At 36.9% G+C, this 14,407-nt stretch overlaps 1 protein-coding gene across 4 annotated transcripts in view; it reads right to left on the minus strand.

Moving 5' to 3' along the window:
- Positions 1 to 2,362: 2,362 nt before the first annotated feature.
- LOC121736006 (calcium uptake protein 3, mitochondrial) overlaps positions 2,363 to 14,407 on the minus strand; it is a 157,396-nt gene continuing 145,351 nt past the window's right edge. For all 4 annotated transcript variants that reach the window (XM_042127024.1, XM_042127028.1, XM_042127026.1 and 1 more), the window contains 2 exons: positions 3,458 to 3,615; positions 2,363 to 2,996 (listed from right to left, as the gene is read on the minus strand). In XM_042127024.1, the coding sequence (XP_041982958.1) occupies positions 2,925 to 2,996; positions 3,458 to 3,615 (230 nt within the window). In that variant the 3' untranslated portion in view covers positions 2,363 to 2,924. The remainder of the gene's footprint in view (positions 2,997 to 3,457; positions 3,616 to 14,407) is intronic.

A 14,407-nucleotide genomic window follows, 5' to 3' on the forward strand; every position in this document is an offset into this window, starting at 1 on the left:
ACTTGGTTATGTCAGCCTTCTCTGTGTAGTTAATTCCCTCTACTGCTCCATTTTTCATTTTTTCAAGGTCGTTACTGTTGATATGTGCTAGTCTTCTATGCCATCGCCTTGCGTCTGCTGTGTGAATTGCTGCCGCTACAAGCACCTTCTCTGACTTCACTGTATGCAATTTGTACACTCCATTTTGTAAATCTGCTACTCCTGTTAGCACATTATGTTGATTACGGATGTAACAAGCGTTTTTGCTAAACGATACTTTATTTCCGTTTGCTATCAACTGGCTCACAGATAACAAATTTGTAGTAAGGTTCGGAATGCACAAAATATTTCGAACAGGTATGTCAAACTGAGATTCATTCACACACGTCACGATCCGTGTATCACCTGTACACATTACTGGCATCGATGATTTATTTGCAACAACTATTTCTTTTATGTCGCGTACTGGTCGGATATCTGTCAAACTTTCCCGCTTCGCCGTCATATGAACACTCGCTCCACTGTCTATATACCAGTCATCTATGCTGAATTTTCCATTTAAGAAAGCAACACTAAAAGCACTTGCTTCTTTTATTTTCTGTTGACATTGGTTTTTATAATGTCCAATTTTCTTACAGTTGTAACATTTGATTTGTTTACCACCACCTGTCATTTTCGTTTTGTTCGATGACATTGACGTTTGTTTTGACTTGACATGTACAGTGCTGCCAATCTTTGGCTTGCCCGACCATAATGCAAATTCGCCTCCACTGCTGCCAACATCAGAATTCATATCTAGAAGCTTCGTTTTTATGACGTCAGAGCTTGCCGATAAACCGGAATGTTCTAGCGCCATCACCATCGGCGAAAATTTATCTGGAAGACCTGCTAACAGCAAAGATCCAACCCATTCATCGCTGATTTCAAAACCCGTGTTTTTTAATCGTTGAGCAGTTTCCACTATTTGAGACACATAACTGGTCATTGTTTCACAATTATCTAGGCGAATGTTGATCAATGTTCGCAACAAACTTATTCTTCGAGAGAATCCTGTGTCATCGAATAATTGCTTCAACTTATTCCATACCGCCGTAATTGTAGTTTCATTTTTAATATGCACATATAATGATGGATCGATGGTCATTATTAGTTTCGCTTTTGCTTTTCTTTGTTCGGCTTCGGTAATCGTTGGCAATATGTCGTCGATATCGATTCCCTCCAACACAAGAAAGTTTTTCACTGCAAATGATCAATCATCATAATTTTCACGTCCCTTCAGTTTTGGTACATTTACTATGTATCCCGCGGTAGACATTATGGAAAATTACACTTTTTACACTAATTACTTTGAGAAAACACTGGGCCCATAACCTGAAGAAAACACACGCGTTAGTTGTTGCAACCAAGAGTAGAACAATTTATTCAATGTCATTACGACCATAGATACATGGAACACAGATAATACAGAACCGATTCACAGACAATTATCAGTAATGTGTGTAACACACTTTAAGTAGTGTAAAGTAACTAAAATTAAAGAATATTTTGATATTATTTCAACAGATCCCATCATCAAATCACCACTTTTGTGAATATGGTACCAAATTCGGATAACACTCTATACAACAACGAAAGAATTTTGAAAATCGGACTAATCGTTGAACATGCAAAAACATATACCGTACAGCCAAACATAGAACTTCCTTCTTTTTGAAGTAGGGTAAAAATATATACAGCTGAACGTATAACCTCCTCCTTTTGGAAGTCGGTTAAAATAAGAGCCAATTCGTCGATAAAAGTGCCATATTTTATAACATTAAAGGATCGGATACTGGTACCGGGACACAATTGTATAATAATGTAGGGATCGTGAATACGGAGTAGGTCGCCTTATAATTTTATTTTGTTGTACCAAAAACTCATTTTCAGTTAGCGTCCTAACGAGCTCCTCTTTAAATGAAAATGTAATCTTGGTACGCGACAAAATTATGTAAATGAGACAAACAAAGGATATCCAGGGCGACCCTAATTATTATTGTTATAAAAAAAAACAATCTCCTCATTTTAATGTTTGTATGATGTCCACATTTTATGAACAAAAAAATTCTTAAATCATTTGTAGTGGGAATAAAAAATACCATCAATTTTAATAAAATTTATAATATATAATATCATGTAAAATAAATACTGAATGCTCTATAATTAGGTAATTATTTATTAGGTACTTATTGAAATAATTAAAACTTTGTTAAGTTAATGTTGCCTGTAAGGCCTGTAACAAAATAAAAAGAATAAGTACATAATTTTATGAAATTATATCTTTTCTAGTTACGGTGGGTTGCACCAACTTACTTTAACTATAACTACAGTGCAAAATGTCAAATCTTTGGTTAACGTTAAATATGGCGTCCGACGCCATATTTAACCATAACCGCTCGATAATAGGGATAGGGGCATAGGGAAAAAATAGAAATCGTACTTGTATATTATTCGATTAATTTATACAATGGGTACCAGGTATATTACATTTGTGTTTAACAATTTATGTGTAAAATAAGTTATTAAATACTACAATATGAATTTGATTCAATAAAATTTCGATACTTGAGATCTTAAACATATATTTTTATTCCACTGGAAAAAAATCCAGGGATAGTAATTTATACTAGTGACTATATTTTGGTGCATTAAAAAATCGTCGGAACTCGTAGAAATACTTTTTTTCACAAAAAAATATACATCCAATTAAAAATTGGTATCAGTGAAGAAAATTTACCGATGTCAGCACACAAAAATAAATTGCACTTAATAATATCTACAAAAAATATGCAAATCAAACACGATCGTGACTATAGGATCCCTCAACGCTGGGCTCCTATTATGGTATTCTGGACGCAACCTGAATGATGTTGTTGACTAGTAACAAGTATGACTAGAGATTAAAGTTACACAGCACTCTTCATTTCCTGCTTTACACATGTCTTGAACGCTTCCCAGCCTTCGTTCTTAGCGTATGACTGAAAAAAAACAACAATTTTTAGTACAAAAAATACGATTCTAACTAATCTATTTAATAAAACCATATGATTAACCTAAATTTCTTTTTCTCTATTGAGACAACGTCTTTGATTACGTAAATTTCGGCTTTAATATTAATAACATGAACAAAAAAACTGATTCCACTATATGACTTCCTAAATGTGTATCAAAAGGAACCAAATTTAAAACGGTAATAGTATGGGAGTATCGATTCCTCAGTTTTTATTATTCGTAGGTCATTGCATTTCTAAATTATTACCCGGTACTAAGTCGATCTCGTGCAATTTGTGATTTGGGCTTCCACACAATATAACTGCGAGTTTGCATCTTCATAATAAAAATGAAATTACGATACGAATTCGCAGTTTTGTGCGGGAGCTCTTAAATCGAAACAGGAAATTAACCTTTGGGTAGAGGATATTATGGTTGTTGTGAATACCTTAAATCCCCTATGCAGGCGATCCTTCATGATGGCTATGAACTCCTTATAGCTGAGTCGACCGTCGCCGTCTGCGTCGAAAATCGCAAACACCGTATCTACCAAGTGGGCAGACTGGCCCACACCCGTGCAGATGCGCACTGCCCGCTGGAACTCCTCTGGTAATACAATCAGACGTTTAATAAAGGGAATATTACGAAGGCATAATACGACTGAAATTGACACTAATGAAAAATTACTAAAATATGCACTATTTGCCATTATACTATGTATGCAATTTATGTACTTGCAGAATATGCGAATATGCATATTATGCTTATAATCCGACGACGCCTAGTAATTAGTAGATTTTGATTATATGAAATCCATTTTACTTGTTCTATGTATTATCAAATACACTGGCAACTCCGTTGCGCCAAAATTCGTTTGTCGTTTGTTACCATAACTTTGCCATAACAAAAACAATCCTACGTCATTTTACAGGTCTTAAAAGTGTATTAGGCAGAACGTTTAAATGTACGTGCTGGTAATGTTTTAATTGTGATTGTTGGCGCCATCCATAAGTGCGCCTGCGCAACTACAAGGCTGTGAACACCGCTACTGCAGCGCCAACGGAGACACGGCACATCGACTCGACTCAACGTGAACATGGCGCGGGAGGACCCCGCGCATTCATCGCGACAACTTCGTGGCACCGCCCCCGCACCCCTTTCACTACTGAAAAGTGAAATAATTTTCAATATACGCCAATTCATCGCCTGGACCAGTCGTTTCATTTCGTCTATAGAGATAGTCAAAATTTTGCAAGTCATCACCATCAATCTGGTTTTCGAGCCGCATATCCAACCAAGGAAGCAGCGATTGGAGAAGAATATACGCAACGAAACGACGAGGAAAGGCTATATTCGCAACGAAAAACAAGATTTGGTACAGATCTGGCTTCCATCATTCCAAATACCATCTCCTCAAGCATTTTATTAATACCGTGCCTTTTTTATAGATACGCGACCGCTGCAAGCAGTGCAGAAGCAGTGCAGTTTAACTGTGAGCCCTTGTTTTTTGTAAAAATTCAAAATGGTGGGTGATGGAATAGTTCAGGGTGAATCTAGCATGATTAAAAGCCCCCGAGTACCGAAAAACACAGATTTAATAAGGAAAAGGGGTGCTCTAAAAATTTGTTACTAAAGGGGTTCGAACATTTTTGTATGAAGCCTGGCCATACCTAGCCGCCGGCCATTTTAATTTTTTCCGAGCACGATAAAAATGGTATATTTGGATAAAGGACACTTGTATAAACAATAAATGTTATATAACCTGGTATCCTAAAGTGTCACGTTTCCGAGATATTTGGAATTGGTCAGCGGGTAATGGTGGTCACCCACTCATCTCCAAAAATATAACCAATAGAAACGCGCTAACGGTCTTCCTCGCCCCGCTCCGAGCCCCCGCTGTCACTGCGAGCGCGCCGCGCCAGTGCGTCGGCGGCCTAGAGAACGAGAGGTGTGTTTTGTTTTTGCGGCTCGCCGATCTAAATTTTCACCAACGAAAAATAAACAGTAAGTATTATAGTTATTGATCTACTTGTCTGTTACTTTTTTAAGTCTTTACTTGTACATTCAGTGTTATGATTATATACTTAAATCCCAAGTGTTTCCAACATAATATTTCGTATTTATGTTTTTGTTTCATAACGGACTTGTGGGTAATGAGAATCGGGTGACTCCCATTGCCCGCTAGTGATTACGATTTCCCGCATTGCAAAAGCTATAATGAAATTTTGTTATTTTGGTTTTAGATGCCGAGAGTACGAGTTAGAACCACTACAAAGGCTTCCTGGTCTTCAGATGACTTAAAAAAGGCGATGAAACTTATTGAAGAGGATGGGTTTTCTATACGAAAAGCTGCTAAAGCTTCGAATATTCCTTTCTCAAGTCTACAGAAAAGATTCAATAAAAAAAGTAACTTGGCGCCACGTCTGGGACGGCTGACTGTGTTTAGCGCTGAACAAGAAAAGCAGTTGGCTGACTTGATTAAGCAGATGGCGAACATTTTCTATGGACGCACAGATATAAAAATAAGAAAAGTGGCATTTGAGTACGCTGAAAAAATGAACTTAAAACACAATTTTAATCAGTCTTCTAAAATGGCTGGTCGTGACTGGTTGGCATCTTTTATGGCTCGAAATAAGATATCTGTTAGAAAACCAGAAGCCACAAGCATAAATCGGATCACGGCATTTAATAAAACAGAAGTGAAATTATTTTATCAGCTGCTGGACGAACTGATGGCAAAGCATAAATTTATCCCCAAAAACATTTTTAATTGTGATGAAACGGGCATTACTACTGTCCAAACCCCTGAAAAAGTACTAGCAGCTAAAGGGCAAAGAAGAGTAGGTTCAATCACAAGCTGGGAGATGGGAAAGAATATAACGATAATGTGTGCAATGAACGCTGCCGGTGGATTCATCCCACCCATGTTTATTTTCCCCCGAAAAAGACTGAATCCACTTTTTGAAAAAGATGGGCCAGCAGGAGCCCTATATAAATGCTCTGATAATGGCTGGATAAATGAGCAGCTTTTTATTGAATGGCTCTCGCACTTCAAGCACCACGCTAAACCATCTGCTGAAGAACCAATCCTATTAATATTGGACAATCATGCCAGCCATATATCGCTGCCTGTTTACGAATTTTGTAAACTCAACCACATCCATATGCTTTCTCTACCTCCTCATACCTCGCATAAAATGCAACCTCTAGATGTTTCATTTTATGGACCACTGAAAGCGGCATACAAAAAGGAGTGCGACTTATACATGAAAAGTCACCTAGCCGAGAAAATTACTCCTTACGAAGTAGCATCCTTACTGCGGAAGGCATTTAACAACGTCGCGTCCATCAGTAAAGGTGAGGCAGGATTTAGAGCTACAGGTATTTATCCGATGAACCCTGATGTATTTTGTGAAGAAGATTTTCTACCAGCCGAATTGCTCCAGTCAGCAGAACCTACGGCCATTCAAGACGATAATGAATCAATGGAAATTCATAGACCAGCACCAGGCTTAGAAAGCTCTTTAGTACCTGGCACATTAATGCAAGATAATTCACCTCTACCAACAATGACGCCACCAAGTACTTCTAGCTCAGTCAATTGTCCAGCCCCTGAACCATCAGTGGAGATTGTTTCAACAGCACCTGGCCCAATATATTCACCAGTTCCTAGCACATCACGTCAAGTTGATTTAACAGTCTCTAGTCTTGATATTGTATCGAAGCTAATTAAGTTGCCAGAGAAAACCAATACCCAAAATACGAGACGAGGTTGCAAGAAGCAGCATGCAACAATTTTAACATCGACACCAATAAAAGAAAGCCTAATAGAAAAAGAAAATAAGAAAAAGAAAACAGTCTGCCCACCCAAAGATAAAGATAGGGGAAAGGGAAAAAATATAACTAAGAGCAAGGGCAAGGGCCAAGGAAAGAAGACGAAAGTGCCGGAAAAGGGGACCGAAAGAGTAAAGAGAAAGGTTCTTCAGGAATCAAACGATACCTCTGTATCAGACGTGGACACAGAGAATTTGTGTCAAGATGATGAACTAGATGATGCTGACGACGCAGCAAATGTATGCTTAATCTGCAACGAATTTGGCAGAAATAATGAGGTTTGGTACAGGTGCACCTCATGTGGTTTATGGGCTCACGCAGATTGTACTGGATGGGAGTCTGCCAAGGACTATATTTGCGATCTGTGCTAGATTTTTCTATGATCCTTATTGCCCACAAGGTGACTTCAATTACCCGCACCTCAGGGCAATGGGAGTCAAAACGGTTTTTTTTTTATATATTTATATTTTCCAAAAATGATGATTATTGTGATAATTATTGATCTCCAATTATAGCTAATTAAGTAAATTTTGTTATGAGGCGGTTGCAATAAAGATTTTGTTATATTTAACTTGTGTATTCTAATTCTTGCTTAAGTGACCCCCATTACCTCATTCTCCCCTATAGCAGATAGTCTTACGGCTATCCAGAAACAATTGTGAAAAATAATTAACATGATAGAGGAAGAGAATAGGGAAAGAAGAAAAAAAGGAATAAGAAAGGAATGTAACTGTCTTTTTATGGTCGAAAGGGTTTTTGAATGTTTCAAAAATCAATATATGGAGGATTTTGTAGAAGTTAGGGACTACTTAATAGACGCAGCAGCGCTCAACGTAGAGAGCATGCACGTAAATATAGAGGAGGAGATAGGAAAGGCTGTAGAGAGCGTCGCAGAGAAGGTAGACGAGGCGGTCAGTACCTTGAATGATGCGGTCCGGGAGCGGGAGGTCACAGTAGAGAAAGACCCGGAGTGTGTGACGCTACCAACCTATGCGAGCGTCACCCAGGGCAACGGGAGAACCCAAAATCAGGAACCCAAGCACAGGACCCTCCACTCCCTGATCGTAGCAGACAAGGAGGAATAATAAAAAATTGTTGGCATAAATTATTTATGCCAACAACAGAAATAGTGCAGGAAGTAGGAAAAATCGTAGAGGCCAAAAAGGAAGGAATACAAATAGACAGAATTAGGAAAGGAAAAGGAAGAAAAGTAATAATAGGGCTTAAAGACAAGAAAGACAGAGGATAGGGTTAGAGAGAAAATAGAAAAAGCAAAGGGAAAGTTGGAGGCACAAACGATGGAGAATAGCGACCCCCAGGTTGTGCTGTACGGGGTGCTGAAAAGCAACACTGATGACGACGTAATTGAAGCCATCAGGTTGCAAAACAAGCACCTCGTAGGGGACATCCTGGGAGGATAGGATTAGCGTTAAATATAGGAAAAGAGGGAAAGATGATCACACTCAGCACGTGGTGTTAACTGTGTCGCCGTCGCTGTGGGCGCGTTTCACCGAGGCAGGACATCTATATATAGACATCCAGCGCGTCAGAGTCGCCGACCAGTCCCCCCTAATTCAGTGCTCGCGATGCTTAGGGTATGGGCATGGAAGGCGATTCTGTACCGCTGCCGAGGAGAAATGCGCGCACTGTGGCGGGGCACACCACCAGTCTGAGTGTGATAATCTGAAAGAAGGCGTAAAGGCATGTTGCACAAACTGTATGAAGGAACAGCTGGACGAGATAGGGCACCACGCGTTTAGTGCGGAGTGTCCGGCTAGAAAGAAGTGGGATGCTATAGCGCGTGCAACAGTAGCATACGTCCCTGACGACAAATAGGCGTGTAATTGGTGTCATCAGTGTGTAAGTGTTATTGATGTAATTTAATAATGTGATATTAAATTAACCAATAATGTAATATCCATCCCCTGAATGTAGTAAAAAAAAAACTTTGCACATACATAGCATTATCGAGAAAATTTAAAGATATCGTGTTTTTGCTAAGATCGAATTCTCGGAAATATAATGTAATATCTAATTTTAGAAAATGAAACAATTCGGGGCTTATTTTCAAGTATAAAATGAATTACAAAATCGACACTTTAGGGTTAGTTGCCCCCTTAAGTTCAAAGCATAGAAATTGTGCATGTGCGCAGGAAATGAAGTGCCGCTATAAATATTAAATAATTACCACTGCCAAATTGGAATACTATATAAAATTAGAAATAAAAGAATGTAAGAAAAATTAAGAAAATATAACAATGTAAGACCTACAAAAATATAATGAATGTACTTAGAATATAAACATAATGTAAGAATAGATTATAAGAAAATATTGTAAGAAAAGTAGAAAATTAAAATGAGAAAGAGGACAATTGTGTTAAAATAAGTGTAAAAAAGAAAAATAGACAAGTACAAAACTGTTAAAAATATAATACTATGATGAAAAATGTTATATAGACACAAAAGTAGAGCAACTTGGAATTGTTAAACGAAGTAAAATATTTAATGTAGAAAGAAGAAAATTCACAAATTATTAAAAATTGTAAGAAAAAGAATAGTTTTAAAATAAAAGCAAATAATACTTAAAAAATAAATACCAATGTAACAAATAAAACAATGTAAACAATTGTCCCTTCTCTTTGAAGGGGGAACAAGAGGTCCCAGATAGGGGCCATAAAAAAAAAAAAACAGAAGACTTTTCGCGATTGCAACTGTTAGGATGCAGCGTCAAGGTGTTTACCAGAATTTGGCTATTCAAAAAGCTCGAACTCCGGAAGAGCGACAACAGATCAAAGAAAATATACTCGCACCAAGTGAATTTACATTCCGCGTTTGCCCTCCTTCAGCGGTTGTAAAATGGAGAGACACAAAAGAAGTTTATGTAATTACCACTGCAGTAGATCCTTAAGGGACTGAAATAATCCAGAGAACCCAAAAGGACGGACAAAAAAAGGACATGATGTGCCCATCTGCAATTGCAGAATACACCAGTCACATAGTGAGTAGATCATTTCGATCACTTCCGCAGCTCCTATAGCAGGGGTCAACAATTAGTTTCGCTTGGGGTTCGTTTTAATACATGAAATGACCTTCACGGTCCACACATTTCATATAAAAAAATTATGAAACATAGGTAATTACGGAAATTACAAAGGTATTTTTTAGATATTAATGAGAAAAGTAACCATTTTTTTTGTAGCTAATTATCTCTCTGAAGTTTGGAGTGAAATATTGGTGCAAGCTATGGATATTAACATTAAATTCTGGAGATGTTGAAGTCCTAAGATGCACACAATGGGTCGGCGGTCCGGATGCGGACCGCGGTCCGCCATTTGGTGACCCCTGTCCTATAACATTGGTCGCATGTCTAATAATCTTGGTTTAGGATTTTTTGGTTCTTGTTTGAGAGCGCTGTGATTAATTCATATACATATTGTATAAGTATAAGCACAATTATGAAACCCGACAAAATATACACCGGGATTTAAGATTGCAATTGGCGAGAAGTCTGAAGTCGCACATGTTATATACCACCAAGCCTATCATCCGAAGATACTTATTACTTACACTTAGAAGATTCAAGATAGTAAAATCCACAAGTTAATAACGCCTCTATACCATACATAATCTTTGGTATATTTTATGGTCGCCTCTGCGTACAACATACTCATCGATAACATTCAGGGAAACATTCTGCTGACATCGCATTGACTTCGGAATTTGAACGCCGCTGTGGATTCCACCTCACTTAGCCTCTAACCTTGAGCAAGTCCATTTGTACTTAACGTAATTTTAATGTTTGATTTTAATTTGTAATTTTTGATTTTTCAATAAAGTAATTTTGAAAATTGTTTTTTTTGGGACTCTCGGGCGCGTTAACTATAATTGGCGCAGTCGTTAGGATTCCCGGGTCCCCCAGGATAGAAAATTAGGGAAAATTCTGGAGGAGATAGGCGTTCTCAGCCGAACCGGAAATTGAGGAAGAACAACGTGGCCGAGCATCCAAACTTCGATACCTCCCAAGAAATGCCGAGATCTATGTGAGTACACTTTATTTCAGTGATTGCTCCTTTATTTCCTGTGTTAGTTTTAGATTTTTTTTTATTTCAGCACGTGTTATAAAATTTTCGATCCTGAAAATTAACGAACAGTGTAGAAATATTTTATAGGCATAAAGGAGTATATATAAATAAGAATTAATTTTTCTTTAAAGATTCTTTTAAGAATTAATAGACAGATTAAGACAACTTAACGATTCAGAAATCAATGAAATTAACTGAGATATTTTAGTTGATAATTTAGGACAATTTGAAGAATTTAAAATGACTACCCTAGATGATATCTGTAAAGCCCTCCGTTTAGTTCCTGAATTTGACGGGAATTCTCATGTTTTAGTAAGATTTATTAATATTTGTGATCAGTTAGTTGCAAAGTATGGTCAGGCAGGTGATCAATTAATTCATTCGGGTCTTTTAAATGGAATTTTGAATAAAGTGGTTGGTGCTGCCGCGCGACAAATTAATGCCAACGGTATCCCCAACGACTGGAATAGCATTCGTAAAGCAAGTGAAACCTCTTTACTTCTTAGATTACCAATAAACGCCGCGGATGGTGAAGTTTTAGTACCAGAACAAATTATTTGCAATTGCATTATAAGTGAATGTTTAATTACAGTAAAATACAATATAGCCATAACCAATCATACTAAAAATGACATAATTTTTTCATTAGATCATCCGACAGAAGCATTTTTTTTTTAATTCCGAATTTTCACAAGAATTCTCAAACCGCGCCAGTGACGTTATTTCACGTTTGCGAACAGACCATTTAAATGAAGAAAAAAAAAGCCAATTTAACAGCACTTTGTAGTAAATATGCAGATGTTTTTTATATTGAAGGAGAACCTTTGTCTTTTACGAACAAAATTAAACATAAAATCCGTACATATGATGAGGTCCCCGTACATACGAAAAGCTACCGTTATCCATATATCTTGCGTGATGAGGTAAAAGACCAAATTTCAAAAATGCTAAGTCAGGGCATAATTAGACCATCGGAATCTGCCTGGAGCTCTCCGATTTGGATTGTCCCTAAAAAATGGACGCCTCCAGAAATGGAGATTAGTCATTGACTTTCGCAAGGTTAACGAAAAAACAATCGACGACAAATATCCCATACCTAACATCAATATTTCACAACCTTAGATTTAGCATCAGGTTTCTATCAGGTGGAAATGTCGGAGGAGGATGTACATAAGACCGCTTTCAGTGTAGAAAACGGCAAATATGAATTCCTAAGAATGCCAATGGGCTTAAAAAATAGTCCCTCCACGTTCCAAAGAGTTATGGATAATATTCTTAAAGGACTACAAAATGTAATTTGCTTAGTTTATCTCGACGATATAATAGTCTTTTCAACTTCATTACAGGAACATATAATAAATTTAGAAAAAGTTTTCCAAAGATTACGTGAATCCAACTTTAAAATTCAGCTTGACAAATCAGAATTTTTAAAACACGAGACAGCATATCTAGGACATGTAATAACTAATAACTGAGGAAGGAATCAAACCTAATCCCGACAAAATTTCAGCAATTCAGAAATTCCCTATTCCTAAAACACCTAAAGAAATACATAAAATAATTCCTGGGTTTAGTAGGCTACTACCGAAAATTCATTCCCGATTTTGCTAAGATCACATAATCATTAACTCAATGTTTAAAAAAAGGAAAGAAAATTACTTTAGACTCAGATTACGTTAACAGTTTCGAACGATGTAAGATACTTTTAACTAATGATCCTATTTTAATGTACCCCGACTTTGACAAGGACTTTTTAATGACAACTGACGCTTCTAATTTTGCAATAGGTGCAGTGCTTTCACAAGGACCCATACGATCCGACAAACCAATAGCGTACGCTTCTCGTACTTTGAATGATAGCGAAGTAAATTATAGCACAATTGAAAAAGAATTGTTAGCTATAGTATGGGCAACGAAGTACTTTCGTCCGTATCTTTTAGGCCGAAAATTTAAAATTCTAACAGATCATAAACCCTTACAGTGGGTTATGAGTCTCAAAGAACCGAATTCTAGATTAACAAGATTAAGTGAGAGACTAAAATTAAGTGAATTTAATTTTACTACTCAATATAAGCCCGGCAAAAAGAACACAAATACCGATGTTCTATCTCGTATGGAAATCTATAACGAAGAAATAAGTTCAGTAGGAAATACATCCAAAGCATCTGTAGCTGTAGCTGACGACTCTGAAAGTACTATGAACGCACATACCTCGAATGAAAATCCAATCCTTAAAATCCCTATATCCTTTGATCCTTTAAATAAATTTCATCGTCAGTTAGTTTTAAATATTGTTAGTGATGTAAAGAAACGTGCAATAGTTACCAAACCGTTCGATACTCATTCCAGGATATCTATACAACTATCAGAATCGAATTTAGAAACAGATTTAATCAATGCCATTAAAGAATATGTAAACCCTAAAATAAAAACCGGTATACTTATTAACCCTCCGTTAGGTATGTACAAAATAGTCCCAATATTACAGGAAACATTTAAAAGCTCTCGCATGAAAGTTTTTATAGCTAAAATAGAATTAGAAAACGTCAAGGAATATCTTAGACAACAAAAATTATTCGTAATTATCATGAAGGTAAAACCAATCATCGTGGGATAAATGAATGCTACCTTGCACTTTCAGCTCGTTGCTTCTGGCCTAAAATGAAAGAACATATTACAAAATATATAAATGATTGCACAATATGTGGTCAAGCTAAGTATGACAGGAACCCTATTAGACCTAAGCTTAATTTAGTACCCCCAGCTACAAAACCTTTTGAGATTGTACATATGGACACCTTTACAGCCAATAATGAAAAATGTGTTACCCTTATACAGGGTGTAAAAAAACAAGTGATAATACATTAGGGTGTGTACGTGTTCCTTGTAGAGAGTTCACTGTGAAAGTAGCAGCGCTGAAAGACCAAATTTTTTTTTCACTTTTGTATGGGGAAACTTGTGACGCTCGGGCCCTTGCCCATACAAAAGTGAAAAAAAATGTTCGTCTTTCAGAGCTGCTACTTTCACAGTGAACTCTCTAAAAGGAACATATACACACCCTAAAGTATTATCACTAGTTTTTGTTACACACTGTAGATGTTTTTTCGAAATATGGACAGGCATACTTACTTAGAGATGGTACAGCACTTAGTGTCATACAGGCTTTGTTAACATTTAGTACTCACCACGGCTTACCACTTACCATAATTACTGATCAAGGCACAGAATTTAATAACCAAATGTTTCAGAATTTTGTAAAATTCATAAAATAATTCATCATCAAACTTTGGCTCATTCCCCTAACGCTAATGGTAATATAGAACGTTTTCATTCGACTTTGCTTGAACATATCCGCATATTAAAATTAAAACAGCGTGATCAACCTGTAATTAATTTAATGCCTTACGCTTTAATTGCATATAACAGCGCCATACACAGTTTTACTAAATGTAAACCCTATGACCTTATATTAGGGCATACTG

This window comes from Aricia agestis, chromosome 18 (assembly GCF_905147365.1).
Source record: "Aricia agestis chromosome 18, ilAriAges1.1, whole genome shotgun sequence".
NCBI lineage: Eukaryota > Metazoa > Arthropoda > Insecta > Lepidoptera > Lycaenidae > Aricia > Aricia agestis.